The sequence below is a fragment of the Lepidothrix coronata genome, unplaced genomic scaffold, assembly GCF_001604755.1.
Source record: "Lepidothrix coronata isolate B3197 unplaced genomic scaffold, Lepidothrix_coronata-1.0 Scaffold204, whole genome shotgun sequence".
In the NCBI taxonomy this organism is placed as follows: Eukaryota; Metazoa; Chordata; class Aves; order Passeriformes; family Pipridae; genus Lepidothrix; species Lepidothrix coronata.
This window is the reverse complement of record NW_016690384.1, coordinates 1,012,045-1,039,546: the sequence shown is the minus strand read 5'-3', so window position 1 is coordinate 1,039,546 and position 27,502 is coordinate 1,012,045. Positions and strand designations below refer to the sequence as shown.

General features: G+C 48.5%; 2 protein-coding genes across 7 annotated transcripts in view; both read right to left on the bottom strand.

Moving 5' to 3' along the window:
• Window positions 1-15,255, bottom strand: part of ASAH2 (N-acylsphingosine amidohydrolase 2) — a 21,057-nt gene extending 5,802 nt beyond the window's left edge. Inside the window, exons 1-15 of the mRNA XM_017832715.1 lie at window positions 15,209-15,255; window positions 14,701-14,910; window positions 14,502-14,601; window positions 10,694-10,779; window positions 10,159-10,308; window positions 9,375-9,551; window positions 8,892-9,019; window positions 8,255-8,332; window positions 7,745-7,865; window positions 6,028-6,153; window positions 5,732-5,818; window positions 4,042-4,146; window positions 3,829-3,910; window positions 3,223-3,338; window positions 602-696 (exon numbers count right to left, since the gene is read on the bottom strand). Coding sequence (XP_017688204.1) covers window positions 602-696; window positions 3,223-3,338; window positions 3,829-3,910; window positions 4,042-4,146; window positions 5,732-5,818; window positions 6,028-6,153; window positions 7,745-7,865; window positions 8,255-8,332; window positions 8,892-9,019; window positions 9,375-9,551; window positions 10,159-10,308; window positions 10,694-10,779; window positions 14,502-14,601; window positions 14,701-14,853 — 1,604 coding nt within the window. The 5' untranslated portion in view covers window positions 14,854-14,910; window positions 15,209-15,255. The remainder of the gene's footprint in view (window positions 1-601; window positions 697-3,222; window positions 3,339-3,828; window positions 3,911-4,041; window positions 4,147-5,731; window positions 5,819-6,027; window positions 6,154-7,744; window positions 7,866-8,254; window positions 8,333-8,891; window positions 9,020-9,374; window positions 9,552-10,158; window positions 10,309-10,693; window positions 10,780-14,501; window positions 14,602-14,700; window positions 14,911-15,208) is intronic.
• Window positions 15,256-18,925: 3,670 nt separating this feature from the next.
• The window catches only part of SGMS1 (sphingomyelin synthase 1), a 96,680-nt gene continuing 88,103 nt past the window's right edge, over window positions 18,926-27,502 (bottom strand). For all 6 annotated transcript variants that reach the window (XM_017832711.1, XM_017832709.1, XM_017832708.1 and 3 more), the window contains 4 exons: window positions 26,351-26,468; window positions 23,848-24,001; window positions 23,046-23,212; window positions 18,926-20,589 (listed from right to left, as the gene is read on the bottom strand). In XM_017832711.1, coding sequence (XP_017688200.1) covers window positions 20,410-20,589; window positions 23,046-23,212; window positions 23,848-24,001; window positions 26,351-26,468 — 619 coding nt within the window. In that variant the 3' untranslated portion in view covers window positions 18,926-20,409. The remainder of the gene's footprint in view (window positions 20,590-23,045; window positions 23,213-23,847; window positions 24,002-26,350; window positions 26,469-27,502) is intronic.

Below are 27,502 nucleotides of genomic sequence, written 5' to 3'. Positions count from 1 at the left end.
CTCCTCCTGTCCCTTGTTCCCTGGGAGCAGAGCCCGACCCCCCCCCGGCTCCCCCCTCCTGTCAGGGACTTGCAAAGAGCAGGGAGCTAAAGCAGGAACCACTGGCTGGACTTGCAGCACCCCACCAAAAACTCCCACAGCACCTCCAGCACTGCTCAGCATCCCTTAAGGCCCCTCTGAGATAAGCTCAACCAAAGCACCTTGAAAGATTTCTCACTCATCACCACAGCCAGGGTGAAGCTGGAGACACCCCGAGACGGGGCAGAAATAAAGGTGCTGGAGACAAATCATTATCCTGTTCACTCTCACCATTGTACCACCAACAGTCAGTGCAGTTCATTATCAAAAACCAAATCAAAGTTAACAAGTTCCTTTTGTTTCATTGAACCTGCATTTTACCATGAACACTTAAAATTATTTAGGAAGCCTGTTTCCATCTCATTCATTCCCACAGTGAGTTTAGATATAATCTTGGGGACAATTTTTATCCTGCTCCCCCTTTCTACCTGCACACAGAACTATCGCAGGGGGTTTGAATGAAATGCTGTTTGCTGCAATAAATTAATAAATGAATAAATTTCTCTCCTGAAGGAATACCCACGTGAGCTCTCCTGGAACAGCAACGATGGCCAGCGATCCGATGGCAGCGATCTGCACGTCCACCACGTCCGGGTGCCACGGGTGGGGCCGAGTCATCTGAGGGGGCATAAAAAGTGGGTACAACAACTTCAGGATGGCAGGGAAAAAAAAAAAAATAGCTGGAGTGTTTTCCTTCCTCCAGTCACAAACCGGTTGGTAAGTTCATTTGTAAATTAAATTCAATTTGTTTGTAAAACACATGAGAGGGTGTTTTAGTTTCACCGGTACAGCAAGTTGTCTGATCATCACAGTCACACAGGGCACATGGAGATACTTTGTTTGGAAAAAACAAACAGGGTGTTGCCAGAGGGATAGCTTAGAGCAAAGTGGGTGAAATAAAGTCAGGGCAGCACCTATAAACCCCTCACCTGCACAGAAAAAGGATGGAGCTGGGATTGATGAGGTTGAACATCTGATCAGGAGAGCAAAAGCAAACGAGTGAAGTCAGAGATCCTGATGGTGATGGGAAATGAGAGTTCCCTCTTCATCAGAATCATGGAATGGTTCAGGTTAGAAGGGACCTTAAAGCTCATCCCATCCCGCCCCCTGCCATGGACAGGGACACCTCCCACTAGCTCAGATTGCTCCAAGCCCCGTCCAACCTGGCCTGGGACACTTCCAGGGATCCAGGGGCAGCCACAGCTTCTCTGGGCAACCTGTGCCAGGGCCTCCCCACCCTCACAGGGAGGAATTCCTTCCTAATTTCTAACCTAAACCTCCTCTCTATCAATCTGAAGCCACTCCCCCTCGTCGTGTCACTACAGGTCTCCCAGAGGGGGAGTTCCACCCCGAGGGGGAGCTTCTCCTAGAAAGTGATGATGCTCAGGGAACCCTCGACCTCACCCTGACTCCCAACTGCCCCTTAGCAGGGACCATGCCCAGACTCAGCACCATTGCAGCAGCCAAAACATACACACACAGCAGCATTTCATCTGAAAACAACAGCAAAAAAAAAAAAAAAGTTAGATAGAAATGAAAAAGCCAGTTAAAAGGAAATCAGGAACAAGAGCTCAAGGTTGGCACAGCTCCAGCAAATGAAATGCAAAATCCCACTGCAGCGAGCCAAAAAGAGGGGTTTTTTTTGAGGAGCAATTTACTGGGGTCAAAGCATGAATGACAAAACCTCACATCAGAAGCAGGAGGTCTGCCAGAGCATCCATCAAATGTGATAAAGTTGTAAGAAAAAAGTGTAATTTCCTCTCAGTGACACAATTCTAGATGGAGGAGGCGGGTGGGAGGAGCTGGGACCTCTTTTTAGGGGAGATGAGGTGAGGAGCTGATTGAACACAAAGCGACAGAAAGAAAAGCTTTTAAGGAGACTGGTGAAGGGAATAAAATCATCCAGATGGCATCCTCTAAGTGCTCTAAAGGACCTTGGACATGATCCCACTCCACTGCAGTGCATCTGTCTTAATGCCAAGGGAACATCAGGTGGGAAATGGGGCATCAATTTTCATTTAAAGCTGTAAGCAGGATTTTGGGAGGGCTCACTAAGGACAAACACCAAGTCCTGCCCAGGATGGAGCAGCCCCGAGCATGGGGATGGGCTGGGACCAATGGAGCAGTGGCTCTGCAGAGGCTGGGCCTGAGAAATAACCCTTCCCTGTGGATAGGGACCCATGTACTGAGGGCTCTCCATCCTTGCTGACTGTCCCAGCTCTTCTGGACATGGCCCTGAGCAACCTGGTGCAGCTGCAGTGCTGGTCCTGCTGGGAGCAGGATCATGCTGGGGAACCTCCCTCCAGGGTACTTCCAGCCTGAGCCCGGTGTGACTCTGCCCATGGATGAGCAAGCCTGGCATCAGTCCATGCTGCAGCTCACAGAACTATCAGACAGTTGCACAAATGTGACAGAAAAGCAGAGAAGTCAACAGGACGTTTCCAGAGGAAGCCACGACCGGAAGAAACCTTGGAATGTAACAGTGGGGAAGGTGGGCAAGTTGGTTCAGTCCCCAGAGTTCCCAAAGGGCACCAGGATGAGTTGGTTCATTTTGCATGGACCAGTCTGTCCTATGACAAGAGGAAAGGTCCTCCCATGGATTAAGGCAGGAAACAAATGGCAGGACAGAAGAAAGAAACACCCAGAGCTATTAAGATCTGAGCAGCCACAGAGGATGGGTGTCCTGGAGCCAGAGACTGCTGGGAGGCAACGCTGAGCTCCACACACTGGTGGCTTTCCCTGACCTCACGCATTTTCCCTGTGCATCCAGCTCAGGGCTGTTTCACAGGCAGAGAATTAGGCCAGGGTAGATCTTCAGTTGGATTTTTTTGGCCCTAATGAGAGCAGGGAGTGTAGTCTCTCCTCCTGGGACACATGGAAAAGATACTCTGAAAGAGGAAAACTTCCACTTCTCTCACTCTGATGCAAACTAATGCCAACACTTATTCTTGTTTTTTATTTTCATTCCTTCAGAGCCCCTACAGCTCTTTCTCCCTCTGTGTTCTTCACCGTGTGGGCTGGCACAGACAACTCCTGTAGCCCCCTAACAAATGTGTCAGGAATTTGGGTCTGTGAAGGATTGCTGATCCCAGCCCAGATCAGCAATCTCTGCACTTCCCAGGGCACACACTGGTGTGTCCTTACCTCTCCTGTGCTGAAGAGGATTGGCTTGGGTTTGTGGCAGGCTTTTGTTTCATTTGATGGCTCTCCCAGCAGCTGGTCCCGGATTTGATCCCAGAACGGGTCACCTTCTACTGCACCTTGAGGGAGAAACACCTTTCAAACACTGTTCATCAGCTGCCCCAGCAGCTCTCAGACAGACACGACCCCCTCCCTGCTCAGGTGGGGTGGGATATTCCTCAGTGGATTCTGACCATCGCCCTTTCCTGGGGTGGTTTGAAAAGCTGAGCTTTAGCTCAGCTGAGCTCCATCTTGGCAGGCTTCAAGTAATGAGAACAAATGAGAAAGTGTGTCCCAAATCCAGGTCTTTCTTCTCCCCAATCCCCATCCAGTGCTCTCCCTCCTTCAGGGCATGGCCATACCCTCCTTCTCCAGAAGCTTTCTGACGCACACAGACAAACCTGCACGGGGGCTGTAAGGTCACACCTTCCCAAAAACATCCCTTTGGAGGCTGTGGTTCAACCAGCAGCTGATGCTGCCAAGTGCCTCCAGGGAGTTCAGTCTGTCTGGGGGATGCCCCGTGTCCTCCCCGTTTGTCCAAAGCCACGGTGACACCTGCCCCCAGGCTACCTTGTGTGAAGTTGAAAGCGCCCACGCCATCGATGGTCCCCGCGGCAAAGCTGTGTCCTAGGGCTGGCTTACATGTTTTAACCTGGATCAGGCAGGGAGAAAAAAAAGGGAAAAGGGATAAAAACCAGCTCCCCTCGGCGTGCCAGGTCCTGCTGTGGGACTCTGACCTTTCTTGCTGCCTGGTCCCCGTGCCCCAGCAGCCGCCGCTCTCACCGTGTGCGTGGCATTGAGCTCCACAGACACGTCACTCATGTTCACCCACTGGTGGGCTGAGCTCAGGGGCCCCGTGACCTCCTGGGAAGCCTTTTCATACAGCTCCTAAGGGACACACAAGGTGGAAATCCTTGAGGAAGAAGCAATCAGGAAGCCAGCCCTGCTGAGATACAGCCACGTGGATTATTTCTTCATTCTGTTGACGCCTTCCCATGGCCTCTTCCAGGTGTAAAAGCAAGAGTGTATTTCCCAAGCTCACAAGGTGTTTCTATCACCCCATCTCTACATCCTGCTCGCCCTGAGCCCTGCAAGCTCTCCCTGTCTCAGGGAGGGAGGACACCCTGTGGTCAGCAGTTTTACACATGCCTTTCTTTTACAGCTGAAACAGGCACCTCTTTCACAAGGGTGGCAACTTCTTGTTCCTGGTGCCACCCTTTGGCATTTCTCACAGCTCAGACCAACCAGAAGGAGTGTTTCCTACGAGAAAGAAGCACTTTCCTGTATTCATTGCTCATAAGTGCCTGGACTTTACCATGTATTTAGCACAGAACTGACAGCTAAGCGAGTCAGCTCTTCAGGGAACAGTTTGCCAGCCCACGTGCCTCGGGTTGGGACACAGAAAGTGCTGCCAGAAGTTGTACAGCTTAATGATGTTCCTGGAAGGAATTGAGGGCGCAGCCTTCGAAGGTCAGGAGTCCGAGGTGTTGAAAACAACTGCAGTGTTTCCCCTCTCTGTTTTACACACACCAGGACACTCTGACTGGGACAATCTTGAAAGTCATGATCAGCCTGGAGTGACTTCAGGGCAAGGATCTGAAATGGTGATTAAAGGAAACCACCACCAGCAAGCCTCCTGCTGGACACGTTCCAGTTCCTACCAGCTGCTGTCCCTGAAACATTGCCAAAAACTCTCCTTGCACTGACTACTCTCACATTACACGAAGCCACAGGAGGGGAACCAGTAAAGTCAGGTGGCTTTTGAGCCCTCAGGTGACACAAGGGAGCCCATAGGATGGAGGACACTGGCTGAGTAAATGCAAAGCCAAGCAGGGCAAGTGAGTATCTTCCATGGGTGTTTAATCTGGCACATTTTAACTCACATTAGTGTTAGCTTAGGAGTGTGATGCCGACAAGCGGTGTGTGGTGGGGTGTCTGAGCTCTTCCACCTCTGAGATGTGTGTGTGGGAGGGAGGGGGAGATGGGAAGGGGCAAGATCTACATTATATCCCTATAAGGAATACTGAGATTAAAACCCAAACTGATATTTTGAAATTACAACACCTACAACGATGTATCTAAATATGTGCTAATGTATCTAATGCTTTCTGTTCTAAATTTAGGTGTCTAGTCAGATATGTTATATCAGAAGAAGTTTTTCACTACCATTATGATTTCATACACTGCCCTAAGTTTAACAAATTCCAGGCTCTGAGGTCTTCTGATGGCAATAGACAGAAAGATCAATAAAACCTCATTTACCCATTAAAAAAAAAATAATCAAGAAACTTTTCCTTAAGCATACAAATGTGGACTTTGGAGTAATTTACATCTACAAACATTCACAGAAGATAGATAGAATGTCGAATATAGAATGCCCTGAGCTGGAAGGGATCACTGAGTTGTTTAAATGAACGTGCATTCCTGTCATAACAAGCTCTCACACACACTCGCAAAGCGAAATATCACTTACCCTTGCTTTTGAGTAGATATTTTGCCCTATAATCCTTGTACTCTCAAACATATCATTCCCGGGACCGTGGGCCATGCACATGGCTGCCTGTGGAGAAATTGGTTGAAATGGCAGCGATCAGTTCCCACGGAGAACACGTGGCACTGCCAAGCGGGAGAGCTCACAAGGGCTCGTCCTGCCGTGGGAACTGATGGCCTCCTGCCAAAATTAGGCACTGGGTTACTGCACTGACCCGGGCAGCAAGGCAAACTGCAGGAAATGGGGTGTCTGAGGCACAACAGGTAAGACACACTCACCCCTCCGACGGGGCAGGAGCTCTGGGGGTTGTCGCACGACTCGCCCGTGTTGGTGCAGGTCGGGCCTCGGGTGTTGGGCGACACATCTCCCAGGTTGGAGGAGGCGAAGGCGGCAACGAAGGAGCCCTGCCAAACCCAGAGGTGCTCAGAGGGACTTTGGAGCCTCTCAGTGAGTGCAAACACCCCCTGCAGCTTTCCCTGGAGCCGAGCCGGTGTTACCACCAGCTGGTGAGCCCGTGATGCTGCTGAACATTTCCGAAGCGACTGGGAGGACTGGAGTGGGGATTTAGGTATATCGCAGGGGTTGGGGGCAGGAAGAGCAAGGGAGAACTGGACACCCAGGAAGCAACTGCCATTTCAGGGTGGCCTTCAGTCTGCTTTGGTATCCAGACAGTGTTTCTCCATGTCCCTCTTGTATCTCAGTGGCAGCTCTTCCCTCCACGTCCCCAGTTTCTCATGTTACTGATCAGATGCCAAGTGATCATTGTAGCACCTTGCACAGAATTATTTTTTCCTGCCAGGCTTTCACCATGACTGATTTACAGGGTGACAGCTATTGGATCTGCAGGAGTTAACATCAAGCAGTACCTGTCAGAAGCAAAGCTGGTTGCACACTGAGCACTGGCTGAATTCAGCTCTTGCAGATATTTCATTTCCCACCCACTCTTTCAGAGCTGGGACATGTCAACACCAACTATTCTGATATATTATCGTCTCTTAATTCATTTTCTTGTAAGGCTCCTAGACACAATGTGCCAAATATTGAATCCTGCAAACACTTCTTAGCGTGTCAACTTCCACTGACTTGCACCTGTAATGATGCACTAAAGCTGAGTCTTGTTAAAAGCTTTTTTGATAATCCACCACAAAAAGAAATACTTGCAAGCAGGAATTAGGAAGACTTCCTCTAGTTTCCATTTTTTGCCATGAACCACACGTGTTCCCAGAGTATTAAAAGAGAAATTGGGCAAGAGTTTCTAGGTACCTGCTGGAGATACACCCAGGACAGCCTCTTGATCAATTCGTGACACAAAGTACCTGTGAGATGGGTTCGTGTCCACAGTAACATTGCAGAGGAAATAATGTTTTTTAAAGGAGCTGTGTCTGCAGTCTGAGGATGGCAAATCTTCTGGGTAAATGCAAATCACAAGGCAGAACTGGCTGGAAGCCAGGAGGAAGAAGTGGGGCTGAGCACAGGCTTGATGCCACCCCACAGATGCAATGAATGTATCCCTCTGGATCAACTATCCTGCACATGTCTTGCTAGTATAGAATCCTGGAATGGTTTAGGTTGGAAGGGAACCTAAAGCTCATCCAGTTCCAACCCCCTGCCATGGGCAGGGACACCTTCCACTAGACCAGGTTTTTCAGTGCCCCATCCAACTCAGCTTTGAACACTGGCAGGGATCAGACAGCCACCACCTCTCCAATTTCCAATAGTCTAATCAAAACAAATGTGGTTTATTATTTAAGTCTAAATAAATGCCACTGATTACTAGTTTGGAAAGTCAAGAAAACACCTTCCAATTTCTCTCCTCTAGAGGAAGAAAGTAATTAAATCACAAGCGTTCAGTTTTGTCCTTTTTCTGTGTTTATCCTGCTGTCCCACTTCTCTGTTTGAAAGAACCTGCTTTGGCCCTTGCAAAGCACCAGCCACCCCCTCCGTGCTGCAGCCCTTTTCCACCCATTATTTCCAGCAGCCTGAAGGCACTCCCACCTCTCCAGGGAGCATTCCCTTGTTCTTGTCCTGCTCGAACAGGTAGGACGCGTAGCCCACGTTGTCGCTGTTCACGAGGTGGTTTGTGTTGTTCATGCTGACGGGGTGCACAGCAAACCAGCTGGGGGGGAGGCACAGGACACTCATTGTTCAGGCTGTGTGTTGGCAGCTGGCCTGTTCAATCTATATATTTGCAGTTGACCTATGGAATTTTCTTTGGGAGAACACAAACACAGACTCCAGGTACTTAGGGATGGATTAACAAGGGCAGAGTGTTCCCATCCTCTCCCAGCCAGGAGGGTGCATGGCTATGACGGTCCAGGTCTTGAGGCCACAAGAATTTGGCAGTTCGGACCCGGACTGACTCTTTTACTAATCCAGAGGATTGTGCTCTGCAGGGTTTTTTTTATTTTCTTACTTCAAAGAAACAAGGAGGAGTCAACGATGTAAAAAAGGGGGGAAAAAAGAATGAGGATATGAAGGAAAACGTGCTGCTTTGGTGGTCAGTACCTGATAAGGCCTAGCTCTTGTCCATCCTCGTCTACCATCTTCAGAATCACCATTTCTTTATCTGTGTTGGATGAATACCTGGATGAAAACAAAGCAGGGAAATCTCATTAGCACCAGAGCTGTAGTCACACTCTGCAGTGCTCTGACGTGTTAAATCTCCACTAGGCTGAACAAGGAAATAAAAAGGTTATGCCAGGTATTACCAGAGCACAGTGAGACCTCAGAGAAGCGTCTGAAAACAGCTGCGAAGGGAAGGGAAGAGTTATGGTTGTCCTCAGGAGCTGCTTATCCAGGGGGTGGAGAGAGCAGCTCTCTCCAAATACAAATTCATGCACCAAGGATGGCACTTCAGTGCCATCTGAATATTTTTTTTAATAAATAAAGCATAAGTTCATATCCTTAACCAATGTCTCACATGCCTGGAGAGCACAACTTTCAAGCTCTCTCTTGAAACCGATGTTTGGGGACACACTCGAGAGCCCAGGATGGCAGCAGCGTCATTCTGCCACATCTTGACTCCACATTTCCAACCCTCCCGTGAATGACCAGAAACACCAACTGCCAGATGGCTGCTCATGGTCCCAACTGAAGGATTCTCTTCGGGGCTCTGTTTCCCTCCTGCCTGGGGAGCTTTTACCTGCTTCGCTCGGATGCTGGATTGGCGAGATAGGAGAAAGGGCTTCGGTTGATCTGGCTGTTTTCTACAGTGCCTCTGTTTATAAAAAGCCTTCCTCTCTTCATGTTCTCATGTGCTATGTCTATGCTCTGGAAAGCAGGAAGACAGGGAATATTAGTCCATGTCTGCAAGGCGTGCATGAGATTATCTAGAAAAACCTCTCTCTTTCCCTTCCTATCTGTCCCCCACCCTTTCTTGGGAGTTTGAGGGTGCTTCTTTAATTTTTTTTTCCTTAAATAGTCTAAAACTCTAGAAACTATGATAATATTTTGAAGCTACTCACAATTGTCTCTAAAGAAAGAATTTAAAGCTTTTTGATCTGGTTTCTCTGGTAGACACCCCCCCCCCAAGTGTGTTTAAGACTGTAGCATTCAGAGGTGCTGCCACAACCATCGCAGCCAGAGCTCTGTCAGTCACCAGCAGGTCAGACGGGGCGACACCGACCTTCACGATGCCATTCACGATCGAGTTGAGGGATGGTCTGATGAGCCCTTTGCTCGTGATCCAGAAGAGGGTGTACTGGAAGTACCCCGCTGGCCCCGAGTGCGTGTGGGTGCCGCTGAGGATGACGTTGTCCTGCCGGTACAGGTCACCGTACTTGCTCTTCAGTCTCTCGAGCACCTAAGAGGAAGGAGGTGGTCTTAAAAAGCCCTTTTTCGTGCCTAAAATCTATAGAGATTTGTGCCAGCCCTTGCAAAAAACCCCAGCCATTCATCATCCTCCCCCTCACTCCTCTCTTTCTGCCTGATACTCCCATGTTGGTGGCATAAGTAGGTCACAGTTGTTGACCCGGCAAGAGCCTCAAAATAATAAAATCTGGTAAGTGAAGACCTCTATGGCCAACCTGAAGTGAATCCCAGATCATCCAAGGAGCCGACAGTTCTCCAGCATCTCCCTCTCTCCTCTGTGCTGCTGGAGACCCAGCATTACACAGTCACCATGATCATGTATTCCTGATTGCAATGGACTCCTGATAATTTTTCTGCTAAGAGAAGCATGGGCAAAGTGCAGTCTCATGGCGAGGAATCAACAGCTCCTCTGCCTCAGAGACACAGGATCTCTCCAAGAAGGTGCTGCAGGGAAATCCCAAAGCAAAGGGCCAACGTGCTGCCGAGCTGGATGTTATTTAGTGATGACTATTAATGCATAACCCTACATAAACTATAACCCTCATGCAAACACCAGCAAGAGCCCACCCTGTGGCAGCCACTCACTTGCAGCCACGTACCTCCAGCCTCACTCTCTGGGACACCATCCCTATGTCAGCGCTGACGAACACCACCCTCCGGGAGTCACCAGGGTCTGCCACGATGAAGGCTCGGCTGTAGAGGTGTGTGAGGAGCCCACCAGCCGCCTGCTCCGGGTTGGCATAGCCCATCTGCAAGGGGAGAGCTCCCTCAAGTCCACCCAGCCAAAATAATGAGTGATACATTCACCTGCGTGAACTTCTCCGAGCGTCAGAGGACTCATTCAGCACATAAACACTCTGAGCTGCAACTCTGCCCCGCCCTGTGAGTGCAAGGATCACGGAATGGTTTGGGTTGGAGGGGACCTTAAAGCTCATCTCATTCCAACCCCTGTGCCACAGGGACACCTTGCACTAGACCAGGTTGCTCCAAGCCTCAAAGAAACGTCACCGAATGTTTGCAGAGGGCACACGTTTGTCAAGGCAAAGGCTCTGAACTGGAAACCCTACAAAAAGCTCTGTTGGGTGATGAACAATCAGTATTTTGCCAACCCCATGTTCGATTCCCCCAACTTACCAGGGGAACTTGTGCCACTGGTCCCGTGCAGTCAGCTCGACCTACGCCCAGCAAGTAGTTTGCTGTTTCTGATATGTCGATGGAATCTGTAAGAACAATAACCAGTAGATCAGTGGACACATGAGGGAGCAGAACTGGAGATAAAAGAGGCAACCCAGCTTTGTTCAAGCCAATCCACACCTGAAACCTGCTGGACATCCCCAGAGGACCCAGCAGACCCCAGGCAAGGGGGTCTAGCTGAGTCCTCTGCTTGGGTTTCCAGTGGGCTGTCGATGTGGTCCAAGGGTACTGAGGCTGTGAAGGCATTTGGGGTGGTAAAGGGTGGACCAGGCATGAGGAACTACAGAGGGAGGTCACAAGATGGTGTCACTGGACTATGGAAAATGTGTGGGGACACACAGCGAGGGGGAAACAAGCCCAGTGTTGCCAATTAAACTCTCCAAGCCCATCACCACCATGCAGGAAACAGATCCAAGGGTGCAAGTGCTGCTTCACACAAAAAAATCAGCTCAGCAGTGGCAAGAAAAAGGGGATGGCATGTCAGGAGCTGCTGGGAAGGACCAGGGAAGAAAAAACATCCACATGTTTCCCTGGTGTCTCCAACACACCCTGCGTCCAGTGCTGGCATCCTGGTCCTCCTCAAAAAAATTGAAGCAGAGCCACTTGAAGTTCAAAGAAGGGAAAAGCAGCTCTGGGCAATGACCTCCAGGCAAATGGTGAGGGAAAGTACTCCCAAAGAGGTCGTGTCTCGCCCCAGCCATCGTGAAGGTGCAGAAATCCTTACAGGATGGATAAACTCAGGGAAGAAAAGCCATGGAGGGCTATAAAATAATAATAAATAAATAAGGTTATCTGCATCTCAGGAAATCCCAGAGCCACAGATCACTGGAGGCTGAGATAATCCTGTGGGAAAATATTGAATATTTCTGTTCTCACAGCCTTCCCCAGGCAGCTGCTGCCTCTCAAGGCAGGACACTGGGATTAGGGGATGCTTGGTCTTCCCAGTCTGGCCTTTCCTAGGCTGTCACTGAAACCAGAGAAGTGAAACACTCACACTAGCCACAGACTGGCCATTTCTGTGATTTAAATTGTCATCAGTGAACCCATTAAAACTACCCTTCCTCCACCTCCTCCCCTTCTTCTTCCTCCTACAACACGGAGAAGAATCACTTGCGCAAAACTCTGACGTGTTACAACCCAAACCCACGAAGGAAGTGTGAACTGCAGCCAGTCTGAGATCAAACTCTAGGAACTGAAAGGTCCCACTGATGACGTGTGGGGCAATGCCCTGTCCAGGGGCAGAGTGAACTTGGGGCAGCCCCCAGCACCTGCCCTGTGCCCAGGGATGGGGTTGGAGATGTGAACGGGCTGTGATGGGACGGCAGCAGCTGTGAAGCCCCTCGGTGCAGTGCCGGGAGGGAGGGGCTCTGCAGAGACAGGGAAGGGAGGATGTGTGGATCCCTGCAGCCCCACCACGCCCAGGGCTGTGCATCCATGCAGGTGCTCCTGCCAGGTCTGACCACCCTGCTGAGGCTGGGCCAAAGGCCCGTGCACAGAGGTGGTGATGGAGGCTCAGCAGTGACCCTCTGTCTGTGTCTCTTTAAATGGCTGCACTGGACACACACTGGAGCAGCGTGGGAGGGTGGGACTGAAGAAGCCCAACTTGCCATTGCTGCGTTTGTTGAGGAAGTGGAGGACGAGGAGCACCACGGTCAACGTGATCATCAGCGCCAGGCACACGATGAGGATCACCTGCAGGCGCGAGGAGCAGCACTTGGACCTCTGCCCAGACATGGTGGGAGCGCTGTGAAAGCACAAAGGGACAGATGGGACAGCCCCAGCGTCGGGCACAGCACGCCCAGAGCACACATCACACCCTGCAAGAGATGCTGAGGGTTTGTGTCCCCCATCCCAGTGCCAGAGCAGCAGAGATAAGGATGGGAAGTGCAGATTGGCTTTTCAACCTGCTTAAGACAGCAGAAATATATCTCCTGGGAGCAGCAATCACTCCCTGTCACGAGGCCTGATAGGACAGGGCGAGCACCCAAATTACTGACCTCACATTTCCCCAGAACACTTGGCTCACCCTCCCCAAGGAATCTTTTAAATAAACTCCACAATATTCCACCAGACTCCACGTTCACTGAGTGCCTGGAGGAGATGCTGCAGCCTGAAGCCTCACAGCTTTGCAGTTGCTCACATGCTCAGAGCACATCAAAGAACAGTACTGTCACCATAATAAAGGTCAGTTTAATAACCTCAGCATGAGAAGAGCACAGCCCATTGCAGGTCCAAGCGCAAATCTCTCCTGGCTGGAAAAAGTGCTGGCTGTGACAGCTTTCCCAGATAAGAGCCGATGTATAGATGCTGGATTTCTTCAGCATATAAAAAAGTTTGCTTTTGGATATTATCCTTCCTTCTTCTATAAAGAAGGAAGGTTTATTTTGGGTTAAAAACAGAGGCTTGGTTTGGGTTAAAGATTAACAAGAAAAATCATGCAAAATAAAGCTATGGGAAAATATGCTGTTTCCCTCTCTGATTTGTCCTGCTCTGGCAGCCCAAAATTGCACCCAAAAGTTCAGGCTTGCCCAGTGGGAAGTGACACGGAGCTAAGATGTGCCTTTTGCCCTTCCTGTAAAGACCTGCAGGAGGTAGGAATTAACCTTTAAAACAGCTTTGGATGTTTCCGTGTTTCCATAGGTGTCTTAGCAGATCAAACTTACTGCTGATCCCATCACTCTGCCTGGGACCCAACCATGAATCTGCTCCAAAGGGTTCCTTGTTTAGAGCAGGGAGGGGGATCTCTGTCCTTGGGGATGCCCCCAGCTCACCGGGACACAGCTCCAAGCAGCCTGTGGCACTGGCACTGCAGTGAGGGAGATGGGGAAAATGGACACCCGGGAGAGGGGAAGGCTCCAGGGAGACCTGAGAGCCTCTTCCAGGGCCTAAAGGGGCTCCAAGAGAGCTGGGGAGGGACTTGGGACAAGGGATGGAGGGACAGGACACAGGGAATGGCTTCCAACTGCCAGAAGATGGGATATTGGGAAGGAATTGTTCCCTGTGAGGGTGGGGAGGCCCTGGCACAGGCTGCCAGAGAATCTGTGGCTGCCCCATCCCTGGAAGTGTCCAAGGCCAGGTTGGAGCAACCTGGGCTAGTGGAAGGTGTCCCTGCCCATGGCAGGGGATGGAACTGGATGGTCTTTAAGGTCCCTTCCAACCCAGACCAGCCTGTGATTCTGTGATGATCCTGTGATTAGAAAGGGAAGAGTGAGGCAGAGCCTCTGGTTCTCCTGGAGGTAACATTTGCCTTAGGGTGAGTCTGTCAGGGGGCTTGGGAAAGCTCCTGCCTTCAGGTTATTCCCCATAGGAATGTGCCCTGGAAACAAGGGACCTGCAGAAAACAACTGCTGAAACGAGCATTTATGGGCTTGGGAAGGTTGCAATGAGAAACAACATCACCAGAGAGCCAAGAGGTCACCTAGACTTGCTCTAGGTGACCTTTCTCATCAGCTTCTTTTGCCCTGGTGAGCTACAGCAGTTGTCAGCAGGGCTGGATTTCACACAGGAAATATTCTAGTGGCAACAAAGCTAATATTACAGGTTTCCTTCCTCCTGTTTTAATTCTCCAAGCATGGCATTGGTAGCCAGGCTTGGACACGCACAGCACCAGCCTCAAACCCATCAGCACCACACACAGTGACAGTGCTCATTATCCCACTGATCCAACCCAAATAACACCAAAAGAAATAAACATTCATCCCATGGAACCCCAGTGGAATCTCGTGCGAACCTACCCAAGTTCCCTCACCTGCTCCAGTGGCCAGAGGAACGTCTCCCAGCTCCAGACCTGCTCCAAGCTGAAAAGTTGAGCTTGGAAATTGTTGTTGTATAACCCCGTGAGTCAAGCACTGCACAAGATAAGAAGAAACCAATCAGTAATTTCTACCCCACAGGGAGGTGAGAGAATTTTTTTACCTGCTGTGTTTATGTTGAGTTAGGGACAGCACCTGCCTCTCTAAAATAACCTTCCTGGGATTGCACTGATCAGCACTGGTGCACAAGGAATTCGGGAACAGGACTCTTTTCCTCCTCTTTGCTTCATCACCACTTGATGGAATTCCACAGCCTGTGGAATGAGGGCTGCTTCCCAGTCTGGCCATGACTCCTAATCCTCACAGAAGATTGCTCCTCAGGGTTTCCAAACTCTACCAGAAGAACTTGAGAGCAGGATTGTATTTTAAGTGTACAATAATATATTTTTATTTATTAAATTTGTTAAACCCAAGCTTTTTCCATCTGTTTTCCCCTCAAGTCCCAGACAGGTCTGGATAAATTCACCAGCTGCTAAAGCATGCCTTATCCAAAGGGTTTTGACAGTTTGCTCCTCCCAAATATTACAGGACCCAGCCCATCCCTCGGATGTGGTGGCAAGGGAGAGGAAAGCTCCAACTAGCCATTCCCCTTTCTCCCTCCAGCATCCATGCACTTTGTTTGGGAATTCAAGGCTGGGATCACCTCTGACGTTTTCCATCCCAACTCAGGAGTTTCAGTTTTCCTCTTTCATCCCCTTTTCTCTCGTGCACCCCCAGTCCAAGGGTTAACATTCCAGCTGGTGCTGAACAGGGTCTGTGTCATCACTCCAGGGTCATGTTCAGTATTGCCCTTTGACTCGCTGATTTTTGGACTGGCTGCTTGGAAGAAACGGGATTTACTGATACCTTATCTCCTCACTGCAGTTCCCAGGGAACCTGCTTGCCCCTGACACCGGTGGAGAAACCACCTGCTTTGCCATGTGGGGTGACAGATATCCCTGGGCACCACTGTGCTGCTGGGAATGTCTGAGTCACAAGGGCATCCCAAATCTGCGCTGGCCTTGGAGGAAAGTGAAGAGCCTTGTTTGACAAAACCATGGAGCAGCTGCTCTGCTGTCACAGGAAAGGTCCTGGCACAGGGATGAGCCAGGAATAGGCTGTGCATTGGCTCGTTGGTGATACATTTGCTAGATCATGAAAAGCCAGGAAACTGAGTTGTCCTGCCAGCCTCATCCCATGGACTGCAGGGAGCTGAGGAAAAGGCCTCTGTAACTCCAGAGAGAACAAACCACCTGTTGGTGGGGGCAGAGGAGGAAAAGGAAGCTTGGTGACAGCTCAACATGTTTGAGGGGAATATTTTAAATTGCTTTCCTTTTCAGAAGACTGCTACGTGAGGTTATGGGGACCCACAGCTCCCCATCTCCCCCGGCTGAGGTGCCCATGTCCACACGCCCTGGCTCAGGACTGCAGGAAGCAACAAGCCTTCGGGTGCAGAAAAGGGACTCTGGGCACTGCAAAGACCTCAGGTGAAGTGCTGAGGGCTTGGGAAATCCCTCTGCCTGTGGGAAATGTGAACTGCTCCCTCCAGAGATGGTGGATTACCGAGATGGTGCCAGGTGGAGCACACAGAGATCATCACACAGCAGCACAACAGGTTCCTCAGAGCCACTGTCAACCTAGTGAGGAGCAACAAAATGCCCCAAAGAAGTCCTGGAAATGCACCTGACTTCTGCACCTCATGTCTTCCCCCTGTGACAGTCACCAGCTTGGCCACCATGAGGAAGGACAGCAGTCCCACCAGAGGCACGATGCTCACCCCAAGGAAGCCACACTGGAGCACCTAGCCTGGAAAATAAAACTTCCAAGAAAAAGCTGTCCTGTCAGGGGCAGGATGCTCAGGGACCTGCTCATTAACCTCTGATGGTTGAGATCAGAACTCTACAGATCCAGGCTGGAAGGAAACTGCAGCTTGGGAAGAAACAGTAGCCATGGTTGGAGGGCTCAGGGCATCCTTGAAATTATACTCCATGCTGGGGTGGGAGGAAATGCAGGATTTGAAAGCAGGCACAGTTGTTAAATGCATGCAGACCCTCAGAAAATTACTTCCTTGAGGTCCTTGTCCTGCCCTGCCTGGACAGCCTGGCCCTGGACATCAGTCTGTGCTCGTGTGACATCATAACATGCCAAGTTTCCTTCTCATAAGATTAAAGGTTCCCACAGATCATCCTCTTTCCCAAGACCCCTCCAACTTCCTTCCCTTGCCATTTTGTGCTTAAAGACACTAAAGATATGTTTTCTTTAAAATATTTATCCTTTTGAAAAATGGCTTCTACCCATCCCTGCTACCACATAACACCAATCTGACCTTCCCAGGCACAACCAGGGACTGCAAACAGCACAGGATTTTCATTTTCAACAAGAAAAACGTCTAAAGCCACTCAGGACCAATGGATCCACTGAAGGAACAAGGCAAAGCTGAGAGAAGGAAAACCAGTAAACACAGACTGCCAAATGTGCATTTCCTCATACAGCAAACACTGTGCTTCCAAATGGTTAAGAAAGAGGATTCAAACTCCCTCTATCTAAGATCCCCCAGGAAAAAAAATAAATTAAGGGAACTGGCTCTGAAATGTAAATCCATGAAGCATTTGCTTCCCTTTCTGCTCCTTATTTTTCAGTTTCTCATCCCTCCGCAGCAAGACCAGATCATTTCAGGAAAGTGACCCTTTCTTCCAGCATCCACATTTCACTTTAAAACCAGCATTTCCTGGTCTCTTGGAGAGCTCATTTTGTGCAAGCCATGGAAATTGGGATCAGGTAAAATGAAACTCTTCCCTTATAAATGCACAGGAGACCACGACCTTCTCTCTAAGTTTCTGAAACAAAAACACCCTTCTGATGGGTAACGAAGGGACTGAAATTTCCTTTTTTTAAAAAACGAAGACCTGGGAGGACCACATAATCCTGACAGCCCCCATAGCCCTCACAGCAATTACAAGGCCTGCTATACAATGCTGTTTATTAAATAAATAAAGGCCAAAGTCCTTTTTTACCAGCACGCAGGATCCCGATGGCAGGAGATAACATTTTTGAGCAGAGCTGTCAGCAAAAAACCTCCCATGCTTTGGGGCAAGGACACACCAGGCATAAATCACTGTAGATGGACCATACCTGTGAGGTTTGGGGGGGGAAAAATACAGCTGAAGTGGGAAATTTGGGGTCCCAGGTCATTACTGCAATGCTTAACAAGGAGCACCATCACAAGCCATCGCCCATCTGAGGAGAAATGGTGCTGCCGAGCAGATCCGCCCTGGGAAGGAGAAGGACAAGGCAGCACAGCTCTGGATCAGCCCCAAGGCACAGCATTCCCCAGGTCCCCTCCTCCAGCACAAGGCCACAGCACTGAGCTCCCTGTCCCGGCTCACCCAGACTCCTCTCCCAAGGCAGCACGCCCGGCACACCAAAGCACTGCTGTGGGACAGCTGGGACCACGTGGAGCAGCATCCATGCAGTAAGTCAGACACTACAATGCAGGATTCAGCAGATTCCATTTAATGTCATGTGCATATATATCCATACATTTACTTATGTCAATGGTTTGGATGTGCGTGATGCCAGGCCTTGAAAAATCTACTCCTCGCTTTCCGTCTGGGAGCAGGAATTCCCTCAAAAAAATCACCCCGGGGTGGGGCTGGGCACTTTGAAAAATGACTTTTAATCCCAGAGTTGCCAAGATAAAGCTGTGAATTGAAGGCAAAGCATGCAGAGCTGAGCCCTAAATTCGGGCAGCTCTGGAAATGCTGTTGCAAAGGGTTTGGCCAAGAAACCCCCTCCCACCCAGGGAGACAGAGAACTGATAAGGAAGGGGTTGGTCTTGTTTAGCATCCCAAGCCACAACCAGCAGAAGCAACACCCCATCAGCTCCTCAAGGAAGTTTTTGGTCAAGGTTGAGGAACAGGGCAGAAAAGTCAAGATAAACCATCCCCAAAAAAGAAAGAAAAGAAGAAAGAAATGACACTTTCACCACCACGGACTCAGAGAAATTTGCTTTTCTTTCCTTTTTTTTTGTTTTGGTTTTTTCTGGCGTTCAAGCGCCAGGACTGACAGACCCTGGGGCAGTGGCCGATGCTCCCCCTGCCCTGGGCTCCGTCCCAGCAGTTCTGGGGTAGATTTTTCAAGGCTGGTGATGGCTCCCAGGAAGGCTCCTCCCAACCCGCTCCCGCACGCTCGGAATCGATTGCATAGCATTTATTTCAGATAAGGCACTGTTTTGCCCAACAGCAATTCGAAATCAATGCAGTTTCCATACAGTCCAAATTGGATGGCCTACAGTGCAATAACATCAACTTAAAGGCAAGGTTTGGAAGAATAAACCCAGCTTTAAATTTTCAACTTAATATTAAAAAGATAAAGGAAACTACATGTTTCAAAAGCCTTTTTATTTTCCTTCACCATTGTTGTTTTACAATACAAATATCACCTTGTGAATACACAAAAAACCTACAGAAGATAACTCTGCTTCACGTAAAATACAGAATGGATATATATATATTTATATATATATTTTTCTCTTCTTCATTCTTTTTTAAAAAAAAACTATTTTTGTTCTGCACATTGGCAAGTTTAGGATAGGATACTTCCCCAGACATACAGTATGTATGGTAGGAGTGAAACTCAGAATTACATGCAGTTTCTGCACAAATATTTTAAAGAAATAGATTATCTTTGTTGTTTTTCAACAACACTGCAAAAGGGGATGGAGAAACTATACGTAGTTCACTCAGTGATCATTTGTAAAATTCTTAAAAAACAGGAATTCATGGCTGTTTTACTTGTTAAAATCCAGCTACCAAGAATAAAGTGATACTTTTTAGCTTGACCTGCCCACAATGTGTGAACAAGATCGGACCCTTTTTATTTGGTGGGGTGGTTTTTTCCCTACACATGGCAATTTCAACATTATAAGTAAATTTCCAGTTTAATTTAGCTATAAATGCAAAAATTAGTAATTATATAGTATATATAATTCTGCTTTCATGGAATACTTTATTTTAAATAAAAACATTTAAGACTGCCTACTGACCATACAATCAAGACAAGAAAGGCACTAGAAACATAGACAAATCTCTCTCTCCCAAGAAGCATTTTCTTTAAATTTTAACTCTCTATTCTCTGACATGTAAAAATCTTTTTAAATTTAATTTTTTTTTTCCATACACGTTTTGAAAAATAAAGTTAGGAAATACTTAGAAAATCACTTTACATTTTTTCTTTTTTTTTTTTTTTTTTTTTTTTTTTTTTTTTGCACTTTTTGACACAGTCAGTCACTGCAGATTCTACAAAATCAGGATTACCAAACCTTTCTGTGTCTGTCATCTTATTCGTAGCGTGGTGCAACAGGTAGAAAGATTTCTTGATTTCACCCAAGGCAGGTATTTAGAAACCTTCATATAGTCATTTGCTAGAAAATGGCTTACAGCCCAATCTTTGGGGCAAGAGATATGAAAAGTATGTTTTCCCAAGAAAATAATATGCTTTGTTCCCAGACGTGACTGGAAAGACCAGAACTTATGATATAAAAGCTTTCATTTATGTTGTCGCATCATATACAAAGGAACATGGCGATGGGCAAATGCAAATCCCAAAATCTATCAACAAGAAATGTGTAACAGTGCACGATAAGTTAAATTTTTCTTTATTGTTGTCCAACGCAGAGATCCTTTGGAGAGAAAAAAAAGATCACAGTGCTTACCAGGTAACTGAACGGGTCGAGTCGAGGGGAGCTGTTAAAAGAGAGGGTTAGGGAGCAGTTGATTTTTTATATAATTATTTTTTTTTTCTTATGGCATCTTCTCTCAGGGAGTTGTGAGCACTTGGGCCAGGTCCTTTCCCCGGCACTGGCCGTCACGTGTCGCTGGCCAGGCGGCTGTACTTCACCGGCCGGCCCCGCCGCAGCGCCGGCCAGGGCAAGGGCCAGTGGTAGGAGCGAGGTACAATGCCTTGGACATTCTTTTCAAAGTACTGGAAGGGCTTGTACCACCAGACCCTTGCGAGGAGGTTAGTTTGGGAAGCTTCTTTTAGCACCTGCGCCGAGAGAGAATGAGAAAGGGGAGAGTTAGGAAGGAATTAGGAACCGCTCGCTCGCACGGCTTCATCGGTCCTGTTCGTCACTGCTGCTTCCAAACAGCTCCCAGCACGCCCAGAAACACCTCCCAGACAGAGCTGCGCAGACAAAGATCAGGAGAAGCCAAGCTACTCTTCCACAGCCTCCCTGCACACACCCAAGTGAGGTTCACCGGTGTTTCCAAGACCTCAGTTGTTCAGTGGGCCCTCAGGGAAAAAAAAAATGAACGGCCCAAAGATCAGTGTCTCCCTTGGGAATGAAAAACCCAACCCAAAGCACAGTTGTTACCATAAGTATCTCTGAAATTCCATGTAGCTCACGAATGGCTTTGGAACTTCCCAGGCAGTGAGCAAGGCACACCTCAACCCACTCAGAGCAGGTCAGGAGCCCTGCCCTGCCCTCCACATGCTCCCAGACTGCTCCCACCCACCCTTTTCCTTCTCTTAGCCACGAGCAAGCCCCAGCTGAGACACAAGGAGTGGGCAGGCCCCCAGGGAGTTATCCAGCCACCCTGCTGCATGTTTTCAACACCAGAGCCGGGAATCACTGAACCTGCCCACGGCAATGTGTAAGCACTGGGCTTGTACACTGAGCTCTATCTCCATGTCAAGCTCACAAGTAAAATAAATCCACTTCTGCTTTTAACTTGAAGGTCAGACAGAAGCCAAAGCCCTGCGCACATGAGGAAGGAGAGGTGAGCACACAAAGGTGTGCTCAGGAAAGGATCCGGGGACTGGCATTTCCCAACATCTCGGCAGCTCAGGGAAGCAATGTTGAGCCACCTTCTGAATCACACCATGCAGCACAACAGGCAGGTTTCCACACAGTAAGGCAAAGGGCTTTGCTGAAGCAAGTCCTCATTAGGACTCAGGGCAATCCTGACTCCAATACTTCCAGCTTGGAAGCATGGCCACCCAGCAACTGTTTTAACAGAGCCCAGGAGCAGATTCAAAGCATGGAAGCCCATCTGGTGCTGTATGACAAGAGGTACAGAGTCTGAGCACAGGCTGCTATTGGACAGGGTGGCTCCCAGACTGACTGAGCAAAGTGCATCTAATCAGCAATTAGGCATTTTGAGCTAAAAACATATCACGGGGCTTGACTGTGGTGTATTGCTTCAAGTAACATCAAAACCAGAGGAACAATGAATGAGTTGTAGCTAGAAGGTCTTCAGGGGGGCTGGAACTAGATGATCTTGCAGGTCTGTTCCAACCCAGGTCATTCTATAATAACTCCATGATATGATCTAAAACTCTGGACTGTCACAATATTAACTCATTTCCTATCATCACAGTAGGTCTTTCTCAAACATAATTAACTGGAGGCATGTGCAACACACAAGCAAAAAATCTTTCACCAAGTGCACAGAAAATATTTGGACACCAATATGCTGTAGAAGACCTAAAAGCTTCTCTTAACTCACTCTGTCTGTTACCTGTGGCAGAGATTTGTAAATCTTCTCTCAAAGAATCAGTATCCTGAGCTGAATGGGATCCAGAGGGATCATCCACTCCAACTCCTGGCCCTGCACAGGACACCCCAACAATCTCACCATGTCCCAAACCCTCCTGGAGCTCTGGCAGCCTTGGGGCTGTGCCCACTGCCCTGGGGAGCCTGGTCAGTGCCAACCACCCTCTGGGGGAAGAACCTTTCCCTGAGATCCTCCCTTGACACAGCAGGGGAGGTTTCACATTCCTCAGCCCTGCAAGCTCCTCTCTTATTGCTCCAGTTCACTGGCAGGGAAAACCAATGACAATAACATGAGACATCATTTAAATTCAACCTTTGATGAATCTTTCACAGCTCCTCTCTGACTGAGTATAATCGTCAAGTGCTGTGTCTGCTCCTAAGCAGCTCCTTCTTCTCAGTATTTCCCTCATCACCCTATTTTCCCAGTCATGGGCCTTAGGTCAGAAGCAGCCTGTTCTCAGCTGCACTGCCCTCCAAAAGGAAAACACTTCCCTTGGCCAGGAGAACTTCCCACCAGTTGGACACATTTAAAAAACTGGTTCATTTTTAGTGAGGCTCTCATACTATTCCTCAAGAGGCCTGTCATCGAACTAAAGGGCACAAGCCACAGAATACAAGGAAAACCCAGCTGGCCTCAATAGACAAACAAAAAAACAAGGCAAAGAACCCCACCACATCTAAATGGTTTGCTCTGCTAACACCAAACTGGCCCAAATTCAGAAGGATTTCAAAAACTGAGGCTTATCCAGGGGAAAGCAGAGGCCTGCCGGCCTTGGGTAGACCTTCACATCTCTCTGTGGTCAAGACACAAGAAGAACCCAACCAATGATGCCTCTTTCTTTCCTGCAAACCCAAGGGCGGGATGTGGGTGGGTTCACTCCTACTGGATATTTCCCCATCACCACCCCACTGCAGGCAGAGCCCCCCAGGAGTGGCAGGAACTCACTTGCTGGTTGGCCATTGTGTGGTACCACCAGAATAGCCTTGTGGTGATGTAGTAAGCCACCACCACGTCCACAGTGTAGTGGTCATGAGCAAGGAGGATGCAGAACATCCCAACCATGCTGAGTGCCCAGCAAAGCCAGTGATACCACCAGAGTCGCCGTGGGGAATCTGCAAGGAAGCACAAGCAGCAGTTATTTCAAAGTGTAGCGTTATCAAGACTAGTGCTGTAATTAGCAGAGGTCATGGACTGCAATCCTGCAGGAAGATTAGGAGCAGGAATGCTGAGATCACAAAATAAGTCCCGTTCTCCTAAGGTGTAGCTTAAAATTGCAGTCAGGGGAAGGAGATCCTTGGACAATACAAAGGTTATGAAATCTTGGAAGGAGATATAATATACCCTGGCCAATCTAATTAATCAATTTGTGTTTAGATGAGATATTAGAAAAAAATTCTTCCTTGGGAGGGTGGGGAGACTCTGGTACAGGTTGCCCAGAGAAGCTGTGGCTGCCCCATCCCTGGAAGTGTCCAAGGCCAGGTTGGAGCAACCTGGGCTAGTAGAAGGTGCCCCTGCCCATGGCAGGGGGTAGAACTAAATGAGCTTTAGTGCCAACTAAAAACCAACCCCAAACCACTACAACCCTTGTGGTGAAGGGTTTCCCTAATATCCAGCCTAACCCCACCCGGCACAACCTCAGACCATTTCCTCTCACCCTGGAAAACGCACGTATTTTAACTTTAACTGCATTTACCAACGAGCACAATAATTCCCTCAGTTCGGAAGGAATGAACAGCCAGGCACTCACACTCTTTGATGAACAGGTAGGTGAGGGTGAGGATGACGGTGTGGCCGCTGTACAGGTAGTCACCACACATGTTGTGGGATCCGGTGATGGACAATCCTCCACCAGCAATCAACTTCATTATCCTTCGCAGGTGAGATTCCCAGTCTCCAAAAAGCTGGTGCAAGAGGAAAACACAAAAGCACAGTAAAATATCAGCTTTAACCTTTCAGGTTAAAGGTTTTAAACCCTTGTTTAAAGCAAAGGGTCTAGCCAGCGACTTTGCCTTTTGGTTCTTCTCTCTTTCTGCTTTGATTCACAAGTTCAATCAGTAAATAAATCCCCAAACTTGGCAGCACCTTTCTAGAGGGGAAAAAAACCTGGAAATGAGCCATGATTTTATTGATGCTTTGCACCTATTACAGCTGGCATTCATGTGAGGTTTTCCTTCTGTTCAAGAGGCAACTCTAAAATAACTTAAGTTATCTTGTTGATAACAGCACAGGCCCTACTGATGACAATCCAACAGAAACCAGGATGAATTGTACACCCAGCTGCTGAAACCAAGACTTGATGAAGAGTATCTCACTCCAAATCCAAAGGCCACCTTGGAAAAGTCTTCAAAGTAATCTCTTTCCACCTCGAAGTCCAACAAAAACATGTGTGGTGTTTGTCAGAGCACAGTGCCCAACTTCAAGAAGTGGCAATTAATAGTTTCTGACAGACTTCAGCAGGTTCTTTGCAGGAATTAAACATTTCCTGTTAACTGTTCATTACAAATATTAAAATGCTCCCCAAAGCCCACTCTTCACAATCATATATAACTTAGTAAGGTGTTGAGAAGTTATTCTTTTCCCACCAGTGTATTTGTAGCTTTCAAGAAAACCCAGCTAATCCTTAGTCTGATTGGGGCAATGGAGGAGCACAACACAAGCTCGTCTCTATTTGAGTAATGAGAAGGATTAAATTTAAATGAAAATTCCCAAAAATGGCAATTTATTCCCTTCAGCCCATAAATACCTGTGTTCTTTTTTAATTTCATAACAGATGACTGATCAAACACTGTGTTGACTCCTCTCCCACTCTCTTCTCTTTCCAAAAGCTCTGGGTCCCTCCAAAGCCACACGTGGCTTGGCCAACATTCTGCCTTGGCAAAGTACTGGTGTTAGTACATTCACTGCCTTCATCTCCCTGAGGAACTGCAGCAGTTCAGCTCTGTTTGTACCTGCCAATCCTTACCAAAACAACGGCAGCACGTGCCCCAAGTCACAGCAGGATTTTACTACTTAATTTATGGCTGTGCACACAAAGATATTTTGGGTGACATGAGATGGATGCAACACCACCACCCCTGTCCCATCTCCACCCCAAGCAGGTGAATCACCCTTCCAGGCTGACCAGAAGGGTCTTGGCCAAGCACCTCTGTCCCAGTAGCCTGGTTTCATCCACAGCTTTTGCAAGCCCAGTTTATTTCTTGGCACAACAAACATGAGTCAGTGCTACACTGGGGAGGAGGTGACAAGCCCTTGTGCCACCACAACTGCAAAAATATATATATGCAGGAGACAGAGTTCCACCAGCCTCAGAAAAGCCTCGTGGGGCCATTTTCAAACACAAATCATATTTGGATTTGACACGCTGAGGTGGTCAGAAATATATGAGTCACACGTGGCACACCTGCAGGCTGCACACCTTCAACTGCTTTGGTGGAGACAGAAAATTGCTGATACTGCAAATTAGTTGAAAATGCCACAGAAGCAGTGTAAATCAGCATTTTGAAAAGGGTGGGAATGACTGCACTGCCTCAAAGCACCTGTCAACACCTCCACCAAGAGGGAAGCCAATGATCTGCAGGAGGATGTCCCTGCCAGGCCAAACCAGTGTTCTCAAATTAGAATCACAGAATGGTTTGGGTTGGAAGGAACCTTAAAGATTAGGGACACCTTCCACTAGCCCAGGTTGCTCCAAGCCCCGTCCAACCTGGCCTTGGACACTTCCAGGGATCCAGGGGCAGCCACAGCTTCTCTGGGCAACCTGTGCCAGGGCCTCACCTCCCTCACAGGGAAGGATTTCTTCCTAACATCCAATCTAAACCTGCTTCCTTTCAGTTTGAAGCCATTCCCCCTCATCCTGTCACTTCAGTTCCAATGAACAGCCCCTCTCCAGCTTCCCTGTACCCCTTCAGACCCTGGAAGGGGCTGTGAGGTCTCCACACAACCTTCTCCTCTCCAGGCTGAACATTCCCAGCTCTCCCAGCCTGTCTGCACAGGGGAGGTGCTCCAGTCCCCTCAGCAACTTGGTGGCCTCCTCTGGACTTGCTCCAACAGTTCCATGTCCTTCTTTATGTTGGGAACACCAGAACTGTGCACAGCATTCCAGGTGGGGCCTCACCAGGGCAGAGCAGAGGGGCAGAATCCCCTCCCTTAGTAACAATTCTTGAGAAAGCGTTGCTGGTGGTTTTGGGAAGAGCAGGACAGGTGGGAAACACGCAGGTTAAAATATGGAAAGGCAGCCAGAAGCAGTTTACCTTTGGAGAACACTTGAAATGCATTCCAGGTACTGGGAGCGTGGTCACGTACATTGTAATACACCGGTACAGGTATAGTGTGCCAACTATACAGAAAAATCTTCTGCTAATTATAGACCTAGGGGGGGGGGGAAAAAGAGGATAAAAATAAGGAGGTCACACAAGGCAAACAAAATACGCAAAAGGCAAATAAAACAAAACCACCAACTGTTTTCTTCTGATGCTTTTGGAACTCGTGACAGTATCGGCTTACACCTGAGAACACTGAACTGCCCCACAAACCTTCCCACGCCTTCCAGGTCACGAACACAAGAGCAACTCAAGTAACATTACCCACGGAGGTGATTACAGGAAATCTAAGGATTAGAACACAAAGGCCTGTGCAGATTGGGTGCTGAAGACATTAAAAGGGATTTCATGCCCCAAACTCCTCCATTAGCTGCGGGCTGTCACCAGTTTCCTATTCAAGGCAGGGGATAAAGTTACAGTATTTTCATTCTAAGATGGAAAGAAGGAAGTTTGTTTCAGCTGACACACATATTTAGTAATGACAAAGGGGCTCTTGAGAAGAAAGAGCTTGGATAACCCGAAGGAGTGAGAACACATCATTCCTGAGCAGCATTACAAAGGGAGCAAGTCACATCAGCAAGGAAACATCCAAACTACAACTGCAGAGCTGCCCTGGCCACAGCACAGGGTGTCTGCAGGGGAAGCCACTCTCCAGGCAAGTGGCCACAGCTGCAAAGACATTTATTACTGAGGGCTGCCAGCGAGTCCCTGGAGGGCAGATGCAGTTTTGGGGTACAGAGAGCTGGTTCTGCAAAACCAGCAAGAGCACACGAGGGAAAGCGAGGCAGCTTGGGCTCAGGAGGGATAGCCAGCCCCAAAACTGGCCCCTTGGGTAACAGCTAAGAAAACCTCAAGGAAAGAGCTACAACAATTAAAGCCCTTCTGGCACATCCACCAGGACCGGAGCAACTGCTGGAGAGACCTTAAAGAGACATCACTGCCAGGACTGCAGAAATCGAGGGCAAATCCAATTACAGCAGTTAACCACCCTTTGTGTTCTACACACCCTGCTGGCTTTGCTTGATTTTAAATAATTGTTTGCAGTTATGGTCATCTCAAGCTGCAACTTCTGGCATTCATGGA